The sequence below is a fragment of the Dunckerocampus dactyliophorus genome, chromosome 3 (assembly GCF_027744805.1).
Source record: "Dunckerocampus dactyliophorus isolate RoL2022-P2 chromosome 3, RoL_Ddac_1.1, whole genome shotgun sequence".
Taxonomy (NCBI): domain Eukaryota; kingdom Metazoa; phylum Chordata; class Actinopteri; order Syngnathiformes; family Syngnathidae; genus Dunckerocampus; species Dunckerocampus dactyliophorus.
The window spans coordinates 20,975,616-20,995,891 of NC_072821.1; the positions used below are offsets into that span (position 1 = coordinate 20,975,616).

General features: G+C 40.8%; 1 protein-coding gene across 3 annotated transcripts in view; it reads right to left on the reverse strand.

The window, feature by feature from the left end:
- Positions 1-20,276, reverse strand: part of galns (galactosamine (N-acetyl)-6-sulfatase) — a 40,900-nt gene that overhangs the window by 17,306 nt on the left and 3,318 nt on the right. For all 3 annotated transcript variants that reach the window (XR_008569747.1, XM_054769889.1, XM_054769890.1), the window contains 5 exons: positions 18,766-18,893; positions 18,545-18,684; positions 18,356-18,459; positions 9,620-9,762; positions 9,451-9,553 (listed from right to left, as the gene is read on the reverse strand). Coding sequence is in view for 2 of the 3 variants with exons in the window: in XM_054769889.1 (XP_054625864.1) it covers positions 9,451-9,553; positions 9,620-9,762; positions 18,356-18,459; positions 18,545-18,684; positions 18,766-18,893 (618 nt within the window). In the remaining variant the exon portion in view is untranslated. The remainder of the gene's footprint in view (positions 1-9,450; positions 9,554-9,619; positions 9,763-18,355; positions 18,460-18,544; positions 18,685-18,765; positions 18,894-20,276) is intronic.

Sequence of the window (20,276 nt, forward strand, 5' to 3'; positions counted from 1 at the left end):
ATAAGTAATGTATTTCATTAATTACGTTAACATTTTTTAGCCTAGTTAAGTCATATGGGGTCTGACGCTCTTTTATAACTGTATTCTGACCTGAACACATCTACATCAGATATCTATCTCCAACTTGCAAATACGTCTTTCCATTCATCCTCGCAACTAAATTGCATCATTCTGACCAAAAAAACGCGAGGTGGATTCACTGACATTCCGTCACAACAACATTTTTATTGTGTGTGTATGTGTGGCGGAAATAGAAAGACAAAAAAAAACCCATCAAGTACCGTAATTTCCGGTGTATAAGCCGCTACTTTTTCTCACACTGTGAGCCCTGCTCCGCTACAGTGATGCAGTTAATTTGTGGTCACATTCTGGTCTTGCGACATCTCGCATGCTTTGTGCGCGTGCCCTCGTCATTAGTGATGCGCGATACCACCGATTTCTAATCCGATTCAATACAGAGGAAAATTCAGGCTGGTATCAGCGATACCAATCTGATACCGATACATTGTGCAAATACCATGTTGTGTAAATTTTAAAAAGTAGTGGATTTCAAATCATAGCATAGCTCATACAATAAAGAATATAAGACATCAGCGTAATTTATTCATTTATTTTAAACAGCTGCATAACATTTAGACATATGCCTGTGAATATTCACATTTATTTAGACGAAGTCTCAATAATTTAGTTAAAGTATCAATATTTTTTATTTGAGAATCGATTTTAGAGCCTAAAGATCTGGTATTGGAGGTATCAATATTTCAGTATCGATAGCACATTACTAGTCATGGCAAATGCGTGGAGAGGTGCATGCAATGCGGCTTTGGGTTGAAGGCAATCTAGCAGCTTTTGCTCGGGTTTGCCGGTGGATCTTGGCAGCGTGGAGTGGTATTGGGAGGTTCACTGTCAGCGGCGGATTTTGAGGGGGATGGACTGCTCCGAGCCAGACAGGACCACACTGTCTTGTGGCCTGATTTGCATTGGGGCATGGCTGACGCTGGTAGTGACAATGAAAGAAGGAGAGAGACCGGCGGCTTCTGTGCTGAGGGAATTGTGGTGCTGTCTGGTTCCAACACTTGAAGGGGACGACTTTAATGGTTTTAGTTCGCAGGAGGAGGGAGAGGACAGCTATGCATGACCTTTCTGGTAGCATACTGTTTAACTATAGAGAGAATAATGCCAGGGAAGTCTGGAGAGGCCTGCAGACCATCACAGGCCATGGTAAAGGAGTGGGGAGAGACCAAGCCAGTGGGGACAAGATCTGGGCAGATGAACTCAATCTGTTTTTCAACAGATTTGAGTCTGCCCCCCCTCCCTCCCCTACCCACTCACCACTCTTCACCCCCACTTCCCCATCCCAGCCATCCTCTACCCCGCTCTCCATAACTGATGATCAGGTGAGAAGTCAGCTGAAGAAGATCAAGGCAAGGAAGGCCCCGGGACCGGACGGCATCAGCCCGAGAATCCTCAAGGACTGTGCTGACCAGCTCTGTGGAGTTCTCAGGCACTTGTTCAATATCAGCCTGAGCCTGGAGAAAGTCCCGGCCCTGTGGAAGACCTCCTGTGTGGTCCCGATACCAAAGACACTGCGTCCCAAGGAGCCTAACCACTTCAGGCCTGTTGCCTTGACCTCTCACCTGATGAAGACCATGGAGAGGATTATCCTGCAGCACCTGCGACCCCTGGTGGTCACTCAGCTGGACCCTCTGCAGTTTGCTTACCGGCCTCGGATCGGAGTAGACGACGCAGTGATCTACCAGCTGCACAGATCACTGCTACACCTGGAGAACAGCGGGAGCGCTGTGAGGGTCATGTTTTTTGACTTCTCCAGTGCCTTCAACACCATCCAGCCGTCACTACTCAGAGTGAAGATGGAGAGTGTGGGAGTAGACCAACACCTGACTGCATGGGTTATAGACTACTTCACCAACAGACCACAGTATGTGAGGCTCCGTCACTGTGTGTCTGACATGGTACTCTGCAGCACAGGTGCCCCTCAGGGTACGGTGCTCTCCCCTTTCCTCTTCACCCTCTACACCTCGGACTTCACACACAACTCCACACAGTGTCACATCCAGAAGTTCTCCGATGACACAGCCATTGTGGGTTGTGTTTCAGAGGGGAATGATCTGGAATACAGGACGGTCATCAGGGACTTTGTCAGCTGGAGTGAGCTTAACCAGCTGCAGCTCAACACCAGCAAGACAAAGGAGATGATCATTAACTTCCAGAGGAAAACATCTCACTTCACACCGGTGAACATCCAGGGAGCGGACATAGAGTTGGTAGACAGCTACAAATTCCTGGGTGTTCACCTTAACAACAAACTGGACTGGTCCGTCAACACCCACGCCCTCTACAAGCAGGGCGAGAGTCGCCTCCACCTGCTGAGGAGACTGAGGTCCTTTGGTGTGTGCAGGACTCTTTTACGGACCTTTTATGACTCTGTGGTGGCCTCAGCCATCTTCTATGCTGTGGGCTGCTGGAGAGGGGGCAGCACGGACAGGGACAGGAGCAGGATCAATAGACTGATCAGGAGAGCGAGCTCTGTACTGGATGGTCCTCTGGACTCCGTGGAGGAAGTGGGGGAGAGAAGGATGTTGGCTAAGCTGACATCCATCATGGACAACACCACTCACCTGCTACATGACACTGTTGTTTCCCTGGGCAGCTCCTTCAGCAGCAGACTGTTACACCCACGGTGTAAGAAGGAGAGGTTCCGCAGGTCCTTCATACCGACCGCTGTCAGGCTCTACAACACCTGCACCACCTGAACCATGTTGTAGTCAATATGCATTCTTTACACTGTACTCTTTACTTGCGTATCTTGCTTGCTGCTGTAACAAGTGAGTTTCCCCGCTGTGGGATAAATAAAGTACAAATACAAACTAGTTGTACTATAATTGGCATATTTCCGACAATGTTGTAAATGGTGATTAATTATGACGAATTATGTTGAAAACTGTGATCAATCTGATTACATATAAATATACTTATAAAAATAAATATGTTCCTTCCATGTACTGTACATAGCAAACCCATGCATTCATTATTTGTAATAAACAAGCTAGTGATTTGAAGATATAGACACAAGATTACTTAGTAAGATAAGGTCAAGTGTTTACTTCTAGCTCTTTGCAATTTTTCTACCAATTGAGATACTACAGAGATTTGGAATATTTGGTCACCGGGTCAAAGTTCATTGATGTTTTAGTTGCAAGTCCAAAGACCCTATTGTACATGGCCACACGTTACTGTTGGTTTTCAAAGAGGTCCAAATGTTAGCATGTCTTTCTTGTGATGCCTTCATCTCTTCTGGCTGCACTTTGGTGAGCATCATGACTGAGGCACACACACTCGTCCAGAATCCCCTGAAGATCCGCCTCCTTCTTCAAAAACACACGTATATTTTTAGTAAGTAAAATTGAAAAAGCTTTCATCTGTAAGGCACCGTTGCTGCCCCCCTCTGAGATGGTCCAACAGAACACCTCAAAATACATATTGAAGAGTGCCACGGAGAAAGATAGATACCCGCTGCCCCGCAGAGGCTTGTCTGATCCCAACTGCTGCTGTCGCCTTTGAAAGCAGACAACTTAGAAATGCAGAAAAGAAAGAGAAAAAGAAATCACCCCAATGGAGAGAGCCTGGTGCGTGCATCTCTTTGCTTCTTGTAGCCGACACATGAGAGTGAGGACTTGTGTCTCCCAGGACATGAATGATATGAGGACGAACAGGGTGATTTCAAACTCAAGCAGAGCTCAGCTGCAGGAGCATACGGAGTAACTGTGCCATTAAAAAAAGTATATCTGGTATACTTCATGTGAATATGATTTGTGTTGTCAAAAGATGATATTTTCATATTTTAAAACACTTTCTTTATATTCTTAGACTTGAACTAATCATTTCATCTTTAGCTTTAAGTCAGCATGATTATGACAATTTTGGGGGATCGGCAATCGGCTGATGCTTACATATGAAACCGAGGAAAATGATGGGAGTTCGTGACATTAGACGATCAGCCATTTTCGGTCGCTATGTATTTCATACAGTATTTGGTATAAGAAGCTCAAACCAGGTCTGCAGTGTAACCTGTTTTGCAAGTTGTGCTTGTTTTTAAAATGTGAAAAATAAAAGACTCAAGGAAGTGATATAATTTAGTAGTTTGGACAGCAATTTTCTAAACTTTTCATTTATATTTGAGAGAACTAGCTTGTTTGTATTGTTTCACGGTTATTGTTCAATGTTTTTCAACAAAACAAGATTGGAACATTGAAAGTGTATGCTTTCGGTTATTTAAAAAAAATTGTTATCGGACAAAATTGGAATGGCAGGTCAGACTTTGTAAAGATCAGTGATCAGGCAAAAAATTTGAATTAATGCGCCCTTAGTTTTTAGTCTTTAGTGGTTTGTTTTCTCAAAATGTATTTTTCTTATTAATCTCAAAATTGTTTAATTTTTATTTGATCTGAATTGATACGGCCTCAAAGCGTCAATGCTCTAGTGGAAAAAAATAATGTTTCTATTTTAGTAGGATCTTACTTGTGTTAATAAATGTGTTGGTACCATGTAATACAGTTTATATAGACACATTAATCCCTCGTTTATTGCGTTTAATTGGTCGTGACATGACCGTGGTAAGTGAATTTCCGTGAAGTAGGATTCAATATGAAGAAATTACATATTTTCGTGGAACATAGAAAACCTGTTTGATCTTCTAAGTATGGTTTTTACCATTATTACAGCCCTGTAGACGTTAAATAAATCCCCTGTAGTCACCTTTACACTTGTATTACCCAGTATAGTAGACATAATAATAGAAAATAGGCCATCATATTCATAAATAAGATAAGATAGACTGACACGTTAGCATAGACAGAGTACTTACTGGTGGCTATTGTCTCCTTGATGTAACGTTACTGACACCAAGAGACATGTGTAGAATACTACTCTACTGCCATTACTTAAAGAGAGACTCACGACGCACTTCAATCGCTTTATTAACAAGCAGAGAACACATGCAGTGAACATTCACACAGGAGCTGCTGTCGGGCACTCTCTACACTGCTAACCTGCTGCTAGCACTCAGCTAACAGTCAACTCTAGACAGTTGATGTCACACACGTGACTTCCCAGGCCCCGCTTCTTAAAGGCGCACACAAGTCACAGATACTGTATTACAGAGTGTATCACATCCTTTGAATGCTTTATATTTGTATATTCACTAATTTAGCCATTTTTATGCTTGAAAATGTTTAGTTTAGGCCATAAATATGTACATTTTACTATTTGCTTCAAAATGCCATTTTTTTTTTTACTAATAATAGACCATATTCAACCACAAAACAGTGATCATTTATTAGTGATTTTTTGAAAAAACGTGATAGCGTGAGGGTGTGATGTTCGAACCGTGATGTAGCGAGGGGCGACTGTAGAGTAATCCCTTGTTTATCGCTGTTAATTGTTCCTTACCCAACCGTGTTAGGTGAATTCCTGCGAAGTACAATTCCTTATTTATAAATGGAATATTTTCAGAGTTAGAGCATAGACAACCGGTTTTCCACCTTCTATATACAGTTTTTAACATTATTAGAGCCCTCTAGACATGAAATAACACCCCTATAGTCACCTTTACACTCGTATTACCCAATATAGTAGACATAATAACAAAAAAATAAGACATATTAGACATAAATAAAACATAACAGACTAACACGTTACCATTGGGAGAGTTTTTTGTTTTTGAATGTTTTTTCTTGACAGTGCACTGGACAGGGCACTATGTCTTACAGGTAGATGTTCTAAATACAGCATGAACAGTTCAACACTTCCTAGTTCTCTTCTTCTATGGACACAAACCAGAAATATTATGAATATTACTAATATTATACCTACACCAAGTGCAGCGCAGTGTTTGTTTATTTTCAAAATAACTTGAAAAGTTCTGAATAGATTTGGACAAAATTTTCAGGAAATGTTGGAAATGGGATATGGAAGAACTGATTACACTTTTGGGGTGATACGCACATTACTAGTCATAGAAAATGCGTGGATTGGTGCATGTGATGCGGCTTTTGGGTTTTGCCGGTGGATCTTGGCAGCGTGGAGTGGTATTGAGGGGGGGTCACTGTCACCGGCGGATTTCGAGGGGGATGGACTGCTCCGTGCTGGACAGAACAGTGTGGGCTTGTGGCCGCATTTGCATCGGGGCATGGCTGACGCTGGTAGCGACAACAAAAGAAGGAGAGAGACCGGCCGCTTCTGTGCTGAGGGAATTGTGGTGCTGTTTGGTTGCAACACTTGAAGAGGACGACTTTAATGGTTTTAGTTCACAGGAGGAGTGCGAGGACAGGGATGAATGACCTTTCTGGTAGCATACTGTTTAACTAGTTGTACTACAAGCACTGTTCGGCACTGTTTGGAAAAATTATTTATTTAAATTAAAAGTTTAAAAAAATTTGTGTACTAAATATCCCATGTTACAACGTGGACACCTGTGGCTTATAGATCTCTTTTGTGGTGTGATAATGCCATAATATTGTCAAGTTAAAAAAGCTCCTCCAAGAAATCCCACAGAAGCACAAGTTAGCGATTAAAAAAACCTGACGTCATGACAAACTATTTGGAAATATTAACGTAACTTCAATGCCTTGAGGGAATATGACAGGAGTCGTTTAAGCCTGTGAAATTTCTCATTTTCCTCATGGCTGAGCTGCATGAGCACGGCCTTGAGTGATACCTCTCGTGGCTATTAACCTGTAATTTCTTTTTCACACACAAACGAACAAACACGCACCTCTGTTTATTTTTCACTTTGTGGAGAGAAAGTTATATTATAACAAAGTAGTGCAAAATAACAGGAAAGTCTTGATCAACAAGCAAAAAGGAGTTGCTACATTTATGACTATAGATGAGCTTTTATTTAGGCTGTGCGTATTAAAAAGTGCGTTATATGTTTCATAAACAGTTGAAGTAGAGCTCAGACAAGGACATTTTCACAGACAACGCAAAGTACATGTAAAGGTTTTCTCTTGTCCTTAGTCTCTCTGTCTCACTCGCTCATGTACTCACACGAATCAATAAGCAACTTGGAGGCAATCAGACACCATTATTTGTGAAGTTCCACTTCAGTTCGCATGAGATGATAAAGAAGGCTGCTATTGATTCAGTGGCTCTGAAGGAGAGAGCAATTTAAGCGACCGATGGGGCATAAAGCAAACTGAATCATAGCAAAGGCAGGAGGACGGAGAGACGGACACGTTTTTGAGAGACGAGCTCAAACTGTCCTGCTTCTCATACATCACATCTCATATTCCTCCTGATACATTTAAGCAGCAAAAAGTTGTTGTTGACGACTTTCTTTTTTATTTTTTATAAAGCTCTGTGACGGCAAAAGAAGTCCACAGCAGGAAATGTTGATATGTAAATTGCGAGGAGGAACTTCTCCACTGGAGCTGGAACAAACAAGTCTACCGGTTGATGAATGATGCAAGTTTGCTGATTTGGGGGCTCCTCGTTAATATTCATTACGCTGTGATGTACACAGCAGTCGACTGATGAGCCATTTTCAACACAACACCAGCAGAGAAAGCCACAAAGGGGTTCGATGTGTCAGAGCTGATTATAATATATGGACAAAAGTATTGGGACACCCGTCCATTACACTTACAGGAAGTGAAAACAGACAAAATTATGCTCTCTTTCTCTCTCCTTTGCAGAACAAGAACTATTTGTACACAGATCTGCAAACCTTGAAGAAATTGTATTTTTTGAAAATTTGGTATGTTTTTTTTTATGCTGCAAAAATATACAGTCGTCCTTCGCCACATGTGGTTCAAAATTCGCAGCTTCACTCTATCACGGTTTTTCAAACATATATTAATTACTGTATAAAGGATGCCGTTTCATGGTTTAATACTACCTATTAGTCAAAAAATATATCCATATTTAAGCAAATTGTATGTATCTTCCTATATTAAGAATTTTCAAGCATATAAATGGCTAAATGAACTAAAATACAAATACTGTATAAGCCATTTTTATAAGCCATTTTAAATAATTGTGAATGTAGTATTCCACATTGGTCACTAGGTGTTTGGTGAGACAAGCACCAGACTTGATCAACAGGCTTTTTTTGCCGGTTTAAATGATCTCATAACAGGGACAAAAATAATAACATAGTAATAATAATAATAATAATAGCACAGGCTACTTTTGCGGCCGTAACCCACAACAAGCTAAAACAAAACTCAGAACCCCAGGCGTTACTTCCTGTCCTCCACACAGAACATATTTACTGCAACACACATGAGCACAAGTTTTATTAATGTCTTAAATGGCTTATTTTCTCTGATTGTGTCTACTTTATGGGGTAATACAAATGTAAAGGTGACTATAGGGGTGTTATTTTATGTCTAGATGGCTCTGATAATGTTTAAAAAAAAACATATAGAGAAGATTGTAAGCAGATTTTATATGCCGCAACTATGAAAATATTTGAGTTATAAATAAGGAATCCTACGTCGTGGAACTTATCAGGGTCAGTTCTGGAACCAATTAACCACGATAAAACGAGGGATTACTGCACATTTATTTATTTACTCCAGTAAAAAGGTTTAAAAAATCTATTTAAAGAAAAAGGTTTGTGTTATTATTAGTTATGAATATCAACATTTCAGGTGTTTCTCGTTATATTAAGCCTTTTGCTCTATTTTTACCATTTTTGCAGTTTTTATTGGTTCAATTGTATTTCTACAATATCTCATGGGCTAATTAAAGAACGATTCACAGGCCACAAATGGATGCCAGGTCGCACATTGGATACCCTTGCTTTTATAGTTTTTTTGCCAGGGTTGAGCACATGACGATGTCAAGTTTGTGAGCAACCTCTTCTTGGCTATTCAGCTTTTAGCTTCCTTAGCTTCTGTATGTCTCCCGTACCAACTTACATTTAGAACACCACCACCACCAGGTTTCAGAGGCTGAGCTCGAAACTGAAACCAGTGTGTACCTGGAGGGCAGCGAGGCATACAAGTGTATTCAAGGATCAAAATGTGTGCAGGGTACAAAAAATGCATGCATGTTGGCACGTCTGTGTATATGTAACAGTATGTTTCACCCTTAGCGTGTGGGCCTTTTGTTCATTTATCCAAAAGAACATTTGAGTGGTCAGAGGTGAGTGATGTTGGACTCGCCATCTCCCAAACGGGTTGGGTTGAGGTCAGGACTCTCAAGTTGTTTCACACTAAAGTCATTCAAGTACGCCTTTATAGAACTTACTTTGTGCACTGTTGGTACGGTCTTCCCCAAAGTGTTCTCACAAAGTTAGAAGCCCGGATCACTACAAAATGTCTTGCAGGATGAAGAATTAAAATTTAGGCGGAACTAGCCGACCCCTGGGGTGGGTCCCAAGACTTCTGTCCATGTAGTGTAATTGCCGCACAGTTCACTCACCTCTTTGAACTCGTCCCACGAGTTGGTCCAGGTCCAGTAGTGGGCCTTGTATTGTCCGAGCCTGACCGCCATCAGCTCATTCCCTCGGTAATAGAAGATTGGTCTATTAAAGAGGAAGAAAATGATGGATGGTCCAGAGAAAGTCTCTCATTGCCGATTTGATATTCACCTGTTCTTCAGTGTTTGAGAGCTGTTCAGGAGGATTGCGGACAGGTCCAGTCCATCCAGGATTCGATCATCAGGTGGACTGATGCCAGCCAGTGCTAAACTGGTGGTGTACAGGTCCATTACACTGCCTAGTTGGAAACTCACCTGTAAAAGCAAAAATGGAAAACATTGAGGTTAATAAAATAACATAAGCCTTTAACCTTGAAGTGATTGGACTAAAGTGATGCAATGTAATATGAGAGAAATCAAACTAAGTATTTCCCTTTAAAAAATTGCCACACAAGGTGTCAGTGTACTTCATGACACTCCACTTCAGCAAGCATCAAATCATGTTGAATGAGTTGTGCTTTTTATGTGGGTTTTGTGTGACATACACTACAACAGACAATGGGTTTTGGAAAGGACATGAGGGGAGTGGAATAATAATGTAAATAAAGTCAAGACAGCGTATTATTATTTTTATTTTATACTGGGGTTAACCTCCTTTTACAACTGTGTGACAATAAGAATGTTAACAATTGAGATGCGTTAGGCACATATATGCTGTAAATCACCTTGAGATTACAACCTTGTCATTCATCGTTACCATTTCTTATTATTGTTATTCCCTATCGAAAAGATGGGACCAGTCTCTCACATTAGAGGAGGGGTGCCCTACTTTTTCCAGCGAGGGCCACATAGTGGAAAATGAAAGAATGCAATGGCCACTTTGATGTAGTATTCTAATAAGTTATATAAACTGTATTTCATGAAAAAACTGCATCTCAGCTTTGTGCTATAGGCTATAAAGATTCAAGATTCAAGAGTTTTATTGTCATGTGCATGGTAAAACAGCAGTTATACCATGCAATGAAAATCTTATTCTGTTCATACTCCCAAGAAAAGAAAGGAAACACAAGAAAGAATAAGAACATAAGAAACATAAACACATAACACATAAACATATATACCAATAAATTAAGCAACAACAACAGAAGAGACATTAATACAAGCAAATAATACAAATAAATAAATAAATAAATAAATAAATAAAGTGCTATGAGTGTGTGCGTGTGTTGCGTGCGGCGTGTGCGAGTGCTTCGTTGAGAAGCCTGATGGCCTGTGGGTAAAAGCTGTTTGCCAGCCTTGTGGTCCTGGACTTCAAACTCCTGTAGCGTCTGCCTGACGGTAGGAGTGTGAATAATGAGTGTTGTGGATGTGTGCTGTCCTTGATGAGGTTGTGTGTTCTTCGTAGGACTCTAGATTTATAAATGTCTTGCAGTGAGGGGAGGGCTGCCCCAACAATGTTCTGTGAGGTCTTGATCACCCGCTGGAGTGCCTTCCTATCACGTGTTGTACAGTTACCGTACCAAACAGTGATGGAGGCGGTAAGGACACTTTCGATAGTGCATCTGTAGAAGCAACTCAGGATTGTGGTGGACATGCCAAATTTCCTCAGTCTTCTCAGGAAGTACAGTCTCCTTTGGGACTTCTTCATAATTTGTTGGGTGTTGTGAGACCAGGTGAGGTCCTCGCTGATGTGTGTGCCAAGGAACTTGAAGGTTTTCACCCTCTCCACCTCAGTCTCATCAATAAACAGGGGTCTATGCGGCTCCTTTTCCCTTGTTCTTGGGTCAATGATCATCTCTTTAGTATTATCTGTATTGAGAAGGAGATTGTTATCACGACACCAAGCTATGAGGTCCGCCACCTCTCTTCTGTATGATGTTTCAACACCACCAGTGATCAGTCCGATGACTGTAGTGTCATCCGCAAATTTAATGATGCTGGTGTTGTTCTGGGAGGCCACGCAATCGTAGGTGAAGAGCGTGTAGAGGAGCGGACTCAGCACACACCCCTGTCGGGTCCCAGTGCTCACAATTCTTGAGCTGGATGTGCGGTTGTGGACTCTGACTGACTGGGGTCTGCCTGTGAGAAAGTTAAACACCCAGTTACAGAGGGAGGGAGACAGGCCAAGTGTGAGGAGCTTATTTGTGAGTTTGTGGGGGCTGACTGTATTAAAAGCAGAGCTATAGTCTATAAATAGCATTCTGACGTATGTGTCCTGGCCCTGTAGGTGAGAAAGGGCTGTGTGGATGGCAGTGTTGACTGCATCATCCGTGGACCGGTTCTGGCGATATGCAAACTGTAGAGGGTCCACAGTTGCCGCCGGGATGCTCTTTTTGATGTGGTTTGATAAAATGCTCTTATTAGTATCAACTTTGCTCTTTGTTCCCCTTTTTTTTTTTTTTACTTCATGCTCATATTAGAACTGTTTCCCCAACCTATTTCCAAAAATTATAACTTTATTTTGCTATGTCTCTCACAATATTATGACTAAAAAAATAGCATGTATATATTTTTTATATTTCAACAGTATGCAACTAAAATGACATTAGTTTTCCTCTTAATATTACGAGTTTGTGCTCATAAAATTCTGACTTTTTTTGTCATTACAATACAATTTTTCTCTCGTAATATTTTGACTGCAGCTTTTTTCCCCATATCTGCTGTTTTTTTTTTTTGTTTTTTTTCCCATCTAGTTCAACTTTCTTAATTTTTTTTCTCAAAATATAATAATATTTTGACTTTATTGTCATAATATAACTTTTTCCCCAATCTAATTTTCCAAAATTTCCAAATTTATTTTGTTTTGTTTCTCTTAATAATACGAGTCATAAAAAAGAAACAGATTTTTGTTCTTTAATATTTCAACTTGCTACTAAAATGAGGTTATTGTTCCTCATAATATTATGTCATTCTCTTAGATTACAACCTTTTTCTCTTAATATTTTGACTTTATTCTTGTAAAATTATTGCTGATTTATCCATTTTTCCTGTTGTTTTTTTGTTAAACATTTAGTTTTGTTAAATATTTTTAGAATGTATCATGGGCCAATTAAAAAAACAGCTCTTTGGACACCCCTGCATTAGAGGTTCCACTGTAGTCTATAATTGTGATGCAGCTAATATGAATACAAAATGCAATCATTTTCACTATCGATGTAACCATCTCAGGCCGCACCGTGGCTGAGTGGTTAGGAGATCAGGAAGATCTGGGTTTGAAACACCGTTGGGCATCTCTGTGTGGAGTTTGCATGTTTGTGCGTGCATTGGTTTTCTCCGGGTACTCCAGTTTCCTCCCACATTCCAAAACATGCATGTTAGGTTAATTGTCTACGCTAAATTGTCCATAGGTATGAATGTGAGTGTGAATGTTTGTTTGTCTATATGTGCCCTGCGATTGGCTGGCAGCCAGTCCAGGTTGTACCTCGGCTCTCGCATGCCCGCAACCCTAGTGAGGATAAGTGGCACAGAAAAAGAATGGATGGAGGATGTAACCATCTCAGTGACATAACTGCTTGTTTTTGCCAGCAGTGGAGAACTGTTTGGGTTTCCAAATCAAAAATGGACTAACAGCCACTTGAGAATTACCAAAACTGTTCTCTTTTATGCTGGATTTTATCATGAAAGTGAACATGTATAGCTGTGATAGTGTCCATGTGCAGACACAGGGAGGAGAAGAGGTGCATTTCTTCAGTGTACCTAATCTCTGCTTGCAGGTTTTTGTATAAAATGCATCTCTTTTTAAATGAGTTTTTGAGGGGACGGAGGCAAAAGGATAGAGTGAATAAAAAGGGAAGAGGAAGTAGGGAGAGGACACGGCCCGGGCAAGGAAGCGTCTGGAGCCGGAGCGAGCTGCTGTTTTATCTCCCTCTCCCAGTCTCAGAAAAAAAGCTTTATTTTATTTATAAACTTTGAACTATTTTCAGATAAAATGCCATTTTTCCGCTGTCATCCTTGATCTTCCGTTCCATTCTCTCCTGAGCGAGCCTTGGAGGGAGACGGCACGCTCACAATCAGATAGCGCTATCAGGCCTCTGCAGCTGCATGGCCATGTGCTGCTGTGCTTCTATCCACACACACGCACACGTGCACACACACACACGCGCGCGTGCACACACACACAGAGAAATTAATTCACTTTTCGTCCACAACGACACAACTAGTGGGTGCAATGCATTCCATGATCCACGGCCTGACACTTTCACATACATATTTAGTGCGTAACTTCCTTTTTCTCTTTTATTGTTGTTTTATTGTCTACACACAACACACACACACACACTGAGTAAAAAGCTAGCAGAGTAAAAAGGAAACAATAGGAGACCAAACTGACATTTACCTTGTAATAACTTGCATGACGAAACAGTAAAAGTTTCTGACAGAATTTATCTCACACGTTGCTCGCTCTTATTACCTTCTTTTATTGGCTTGGACTCTTTTACATTCAGCACTGAACTCCATTCTTTCTTCAAGCCTTTTGTTCTTCTCTTTTTGTCTCCTCTGACTCATCATTCTATGTTAATGTCACTTTTTCTTTGCTCTCTTCCCTTTTCTCTGTGTGGCCATGTTGGTTATCTGAGGAGGCTCTGTGTCTGTGTGTCTGCAGCCTGATAAAAGTGCTACAAAAAGGCATTGTGATGCTCTGCAACACTATGGGCCTGACACCCCACCTGCCTACTCATCTTTGTTCCTACAACCACCCCCTCTCATCCTCCTGGCCCCTCGCATCTCACAGGAATTAAGAGGAATGTTGAATATGCACCTACTTCATACCAGAGTTTCCCCTAGGATTTTTTTGAAGCTGTGGTAGTGGGCTGCATGGGACTGCTGCCGCTGTGTCGTGCCGCTGCTGCAGCTGCCATTTTTTTAATGAGTTCTTTATGTATTTACTTATTTAACTTTTTTCAACAACCAGCAGAACATGAACCGCGAACCTTGAAAAACTGTTAATTTAATGGCAAAGTTGCTGAGAGCACTTAAAGTGAGTCTAAAATGTCGAGCCTCCTTTTGTTACCTGATCTATTTAGTCTAATAGTACTATGTGATTAGTACAAAAGCACAACATTTTGTACTATTTGACACGTACAGAAATTTAATTTGGTGCCTGTTTTAGAGTATTACAAATATATGGGAAATTAATTGTTCAATAATATATGTAGTTCGAAATAACACTTAATCTATTAAATCTACTTGGACAAAAAGAAGGGAGAGGTGAGCTATTTGTGTTTTATGTGAGTGCTAACATTTAAATTGTACTTTACAAAGCTCATCTTCACTCAGTGTGCTCCTTTGTCATTAAATACAGGTGTCATGTTTGAATAGAAGACTTATAAAAAAAAAAATACTAAGAGGTGAAGCAAATATTCTTCGGTTAACTACTTACGAGCTACCTGTTGCAGACCGCTGTGATAGCGTCACTGTCTAAAACTGGATACACTGCGTATTTCTGTTGAACAACTTTGACACACAACTGGTGTTTTGAAGACAAGCCGTAAGTATTTTAAATGTTAGAAAAAGAGCAAGATTGTCAAGTGACACTTGAAAAAAAATAAGTTGTGATGATGATCGATGATTGGTGTATCCCATGAACATAATAGCCACTTGTAGCTCAACAAAAACGAGCTTGGTATTGTAGATGCCGCCAGACAGGCAACATGTGTATACAAAGATCCAAAAATGGCAGAAAGTGGAATGAGACTGAAACGTGAGCGATCACACACGCTGGCATAGATAGGCTTAGCATGTGACAAGCTGTCGTCTACTGACTACACATTTTTACGGGCTATTGTTCATTCTCCCGATAATAAGAAACAAAGTGAAAGTCAACACAAGATGTGTCGCGTATCTGGTCACATGCATAATTGCCAGCAAGGCAGACAGGCGATTCTGGTGCATGCTTATCAAAATAAAGCACAGTGAAACATTTTGATGATATTTTAAATTGTTTGCAAACTAATTGTGCTTAAGTAATAAGATATACATGTATCTATATAGCATACACAGTATACCCATTCATACAATATATTACTTAAAATTGTTTCAAGTAAAAAAAAAAACATATTTTTAAGGTGTGGCAGCTTTTATTTTGTAGTGGCGGGTCGCCACAATCAATTACATGTAGCGAAAACCCTGAATACCATCCGTCCTTCCACTAGACCTCCTGTATAACAACTCAGTGGTTAATTATGTGTATGTTTAGGGCCACTTAAATAAATTAAAAAATACAATTAAATTATTATTTATTTGACAGCCAGATAATGCAAAAAATAATTTTCACAAAACTTGATGCAATAAATAATCAATTGAATTTGAGATTTGCAGCTACGGCCTGCATACACTGGGGACAAGTGATGGCGGTGACCCACCAGATTTCATCCTCATCCAAGCAGTATGTTTGCTTCTGGTTCCATAATGCTAAAAACAGACTGCCATCATCATTATTGCTATCATCATAGTAGTATTACTGTTATTTATAGACACATTATTTTCTCATTCTTCCCTCAATCAATCCCGAGCGACATATCAATTTTATCAATTAATTGTATTTTTTTGTTGCGGATAATTTGAAAAATGTATTTTTTTTTACCTTTTGCTCCTAGTTTTCCTCCTCCCCGTCGTTTGCCATTCCAGATGATTTTATCAATTAGTTGTTGGAATCATTGCTGTAACATATGGATGGAGTCCTCCAAGCTCATGAAAGTCACACTGACCTTTCTGTCCTTATTAAATGATAAAACTCAGTGAATCATACAAGACTTTATTTTGCTATAATAAGCATAATGTAAAGGCTTTGCCTTTCATATAAGCAATTTCGGAATCCAAATGACAAGACTTTTGTCAAGCACTGTAGTAATATCACTTGGTCATGTATTTTCTAACATGCCACACTAGAAAATAAGTTTAAAAATAAGTGTGCATGATTTGTACTGACATTGAATTGATATCGGCCAATACGCAAGGCAGTATCGTATTGGAAGTGAAAAAGTCGTATCGGCACACCCCTAAGTATGACAAGCTGGACGGACATGTTTGCGATTTAAACTGAAATTTTTCGAATTGAAAGAACAAAATGTGCAGTTTGTTACTTTTCCCAGCCCAAACACAGGTTGTAGCAATACAATTCTACTGTAATGTGCTAATCAATGTTAGTCATCCTCGATTCAATGCTTTAATTAGCATTTTGGCTTGCCAGAATGGCAATTTTGAGCAGAGAACAAAATATTGTTTCTTCAGTAATAAAAGAGACATTGTTGCAATCTTTCTCCTAAATCCAGCACAACAACAAATGTTTAGGTGTCTGTTGATCGTCTCCACTAGCACTTTGCCCAAAGAGACTTTCACCAAAGTGCAGAATGAAACAAGGACACACAATATAGATGGTGTCTGCTCTGGCCTTTCTGCCAAGCAACAAAGAATGATAAATCCAGAATACAATAGCTCCAACAATGCAGCTTAGTCATCACAACCCTAGAGACCTTCAGGGGGGATCTATAGATCTTTATAATATGCGTATGCTCGGGTATGAATGATATTTTGCACTGATATAAAAACACACCATTTTAGTACTGGTAATCACACACAAAATGAATCTCCATCCATATTCATGTTGTGTAAACTCGCATGCACAGACACAGTAGACAAGGGCCCTGCAAACACAACAATGTCCCTGACAGTGGAGCTTCTTCAGTGTTCCTCTTCCTTTTCTCTTTTCCACACCAGCCACCTCTTTTACATCTTCTTCCTTGCACCCCCGACCACCCCCCACCCACCTTCCCGTTCCTTTATCCTCGGCGCCTGGCATATTCAGATACTGAAGTCCTCATTACGGCTCAATCCAACCTCAGCAAACACACAAACAGATTAGCCGCTTAAGACGCTCCCAATCCCCCTCTCCCTCGCTACTCTGCAGTGCTATCAGGCCCCAGCACAACCCTGTGAGATGAGCCAGGGGCAAGGCTTACTGCAGACTGCAGCCTCCGCTCGCTCCGCCACCAAATCCCTCCGCATCACAGCCCCATGTCACAGCTGCCCCTAATACAATTAAAAGTCATTTGCAGAACGCACGGGCTTAAAGGATCACGGTGTAGGTGGGGGGTTAAATTGGGTAGTGGGACATCGGAGAAAGTCAGCAATAAGAAGAAAGTGTTCCCAAATTTGAGTTGCAATCATTCACATCTTTCCTGCTGATAGAGTTCAATTACTCTACAGAAGTTGAACAAATTGTAGTTGATATTAACTGCTTGCAGCACTGTGTGATACAAGGCTGTGATACAAAGTGGTAAGTAACACACAAAAGAAACAAAAGAAAACAACAACTCAATACAGAGGATTAGTAAATCAATTATTCATTCACTCTCAAACTGATTTACAGGACTGCACACTGCCTGCAGCTTTGTATTTACATTTGTGGTACCTGTTGATAGGCAGAACATTAGGAAGCAACAAAGATGAAAAACCACCAAGCAACTTTGATGGTAGACGTTTAGGATAGGATTGTAAAATTATGAGAATTTGAACTTTAATATAGAGAAAATAAGATCAACAACAGCTTAATTTAAAATATCCATCCATCCATCCATTTTCTATCCCGCTTCTCCTCTTTAGGGTCGTTGGGGCATGCTGGAGCATACCCCAGCTGACTTCGGGCGACAGGCGGGGTACACCCTGCACTGATCGCCAGCCAATCGCAGTAATTTAAAACAAGAATGTTAAATGTTTTGGTAACATCTTGCAGCATATTCCTGTTTAAAACAGATTTATGCAAATTTAGACGGCTGTCCTACCTACCTTGCCCTGCATCCCATGTACACAGCATCAAACTTACTGTAGGGCTACTGAGGCTGCACCTCTGCATACACTTTGCATTCCTTCATCACATGCACGGATCTTTCAGTCATGCGATCATCCTCACCGTGCCTGCTGCAATGTTTCCAGGCCACCAGGCAATGGCCGGCTCTCTCATGCCCCCTTCATAGGTGGTCTGTTTCCCACAGAGGAAGGGCCCGTTGCTGCCACCTAGAAAATTGGAAGGCACAAAAAACACACAGGTTAGTGACTTCACAAATAGCTTTGAAAATGGCTCGTTTCTAACTGTGCTTACTCTCATTTGGGCCTGACGTCAGAGCAGCTCCATTGTCAGAGGTAAAGAAAACAAAGGTGCTATTTTCAATACCAAGAGTCCTCAGCAGTGACAGGATCTGACCAACGCTGTAGTCCAGCTCCATCACTGCATCACCATACCTACATAACACAAACCAGTGGACTCTCCTTAGGACCGGATAATCCTATTTGCTATCGTCCATGAACGATAGGGGAACACACCGGCCTCGCTGGCTCTTCCCGAGGAAGCGTCTGGAAGCATAGACTGGGGCATGAGTGGCGTCAGCAGCCCAGTACAGGAAAAAGGGCTGTTGGGCCACAGTCTGCCGGACAATGAAGTCAAGACCTTCCTGTTGAAGACAGACATGTGAGCGACAACACCGTCAGAGCACAAGCTTTCCTGTGGCTTGTCTCTTTATTATACGATAGATCCCCGCTTTTCGTAGGGGTTAAAGTAAAGGACCACCAGCAAATTGCAAAAATACGTGAGTGGTTGAGACACTCATAAAAATGGTTATTTTTGACACACGGTTCACTCCCCCTCAGCCTCCAAAGTCTCCTGCTAGCTTCAACATTTGCAATAAGAGCAACTGTTCTAATTTATTAGACTAAGCTTCAAAACCCTCCACCGGCTCTCTACAATAGGCCACACAAACTTATTAAATGCATTTCAAGTATAAAATACCTACTAATACCTTAGTTCCTTTAATAGTAGCAGGACTTTTGAATTACACTTTAACCTTGTTATTAAGGGCAATGAGGTGTCGCATTCAAAGACAGCACGTCATTTAAGTTGAATTCACGTTTTGAGTGTATTTTCTGGGATTTCCAAGCCGACTTAAATGCAGCAAGTTGGACTTCCACAATAAGATATTAAGAATATCCACTTTCTGTTTATTTAGACCACACATACACGCATAAAGACGTTGTTCGGAGTGCCTGTGAATGCATTTTGCAGTCGTCTAGTGACAATGAGGAAGTGTCATTCCGATAACGATGGACTAGAGATGTGTTTGTGAGTTGGGGATACATACAGTGGTGTGAAAAAGTGTGTGCCCCCTTCCTGATTTCTTTTTTTTTTGCATGATTGTCACACTTAAAAATGTTTCAGATCATCAAACAAATTAGTCAATGACAACACAAATGAACACAAAATGCAGTTTTTAAATTAAACTTTTTATGATTAAGAGAGGAAAAAACATCCAAACCTACAGTACATGGCCCTGTGTGAAAAAGGGATTGTCCTCTAAACCTAATAACTGGTTGGGCCACCCTTAGCAGCAACAACTGCAATCAAGCGATAACTTGCAATGAGTCTCTTACAGCGCTGTGGAGGAATTTTGGCCCACTCATCTTTGCAGAATTGTTGTAATTCAGCCACATTGGAGGGTTTTCGAGCATGAACCGCCTTTTTAATGCCATGACAAAGCATCTCAATAGAATTCAGGTCAGGACTTTGACTAGGCCACTCCAAAATCTTCATTTTGTTTTTTTTCCAGCCATTCAGAGGTGGACTTGCTGTTGTGTTTTGAATCGTTGTCCTGCTGCAGAACCCAATTTCGTTTTAGCTTGACAGCACAAACGATTTTTGGTAGACAGCAGAATTCATGGTTCCATTTATCACAGCAAGTCTTCCACGTCCTGAAGAAGCAAAACAGCCCCAGACCATCACACATTACTCTTTCACACAGGGCCATGTAGGTTTGGATTTTTTTCCCCTTAATAATAAAAAG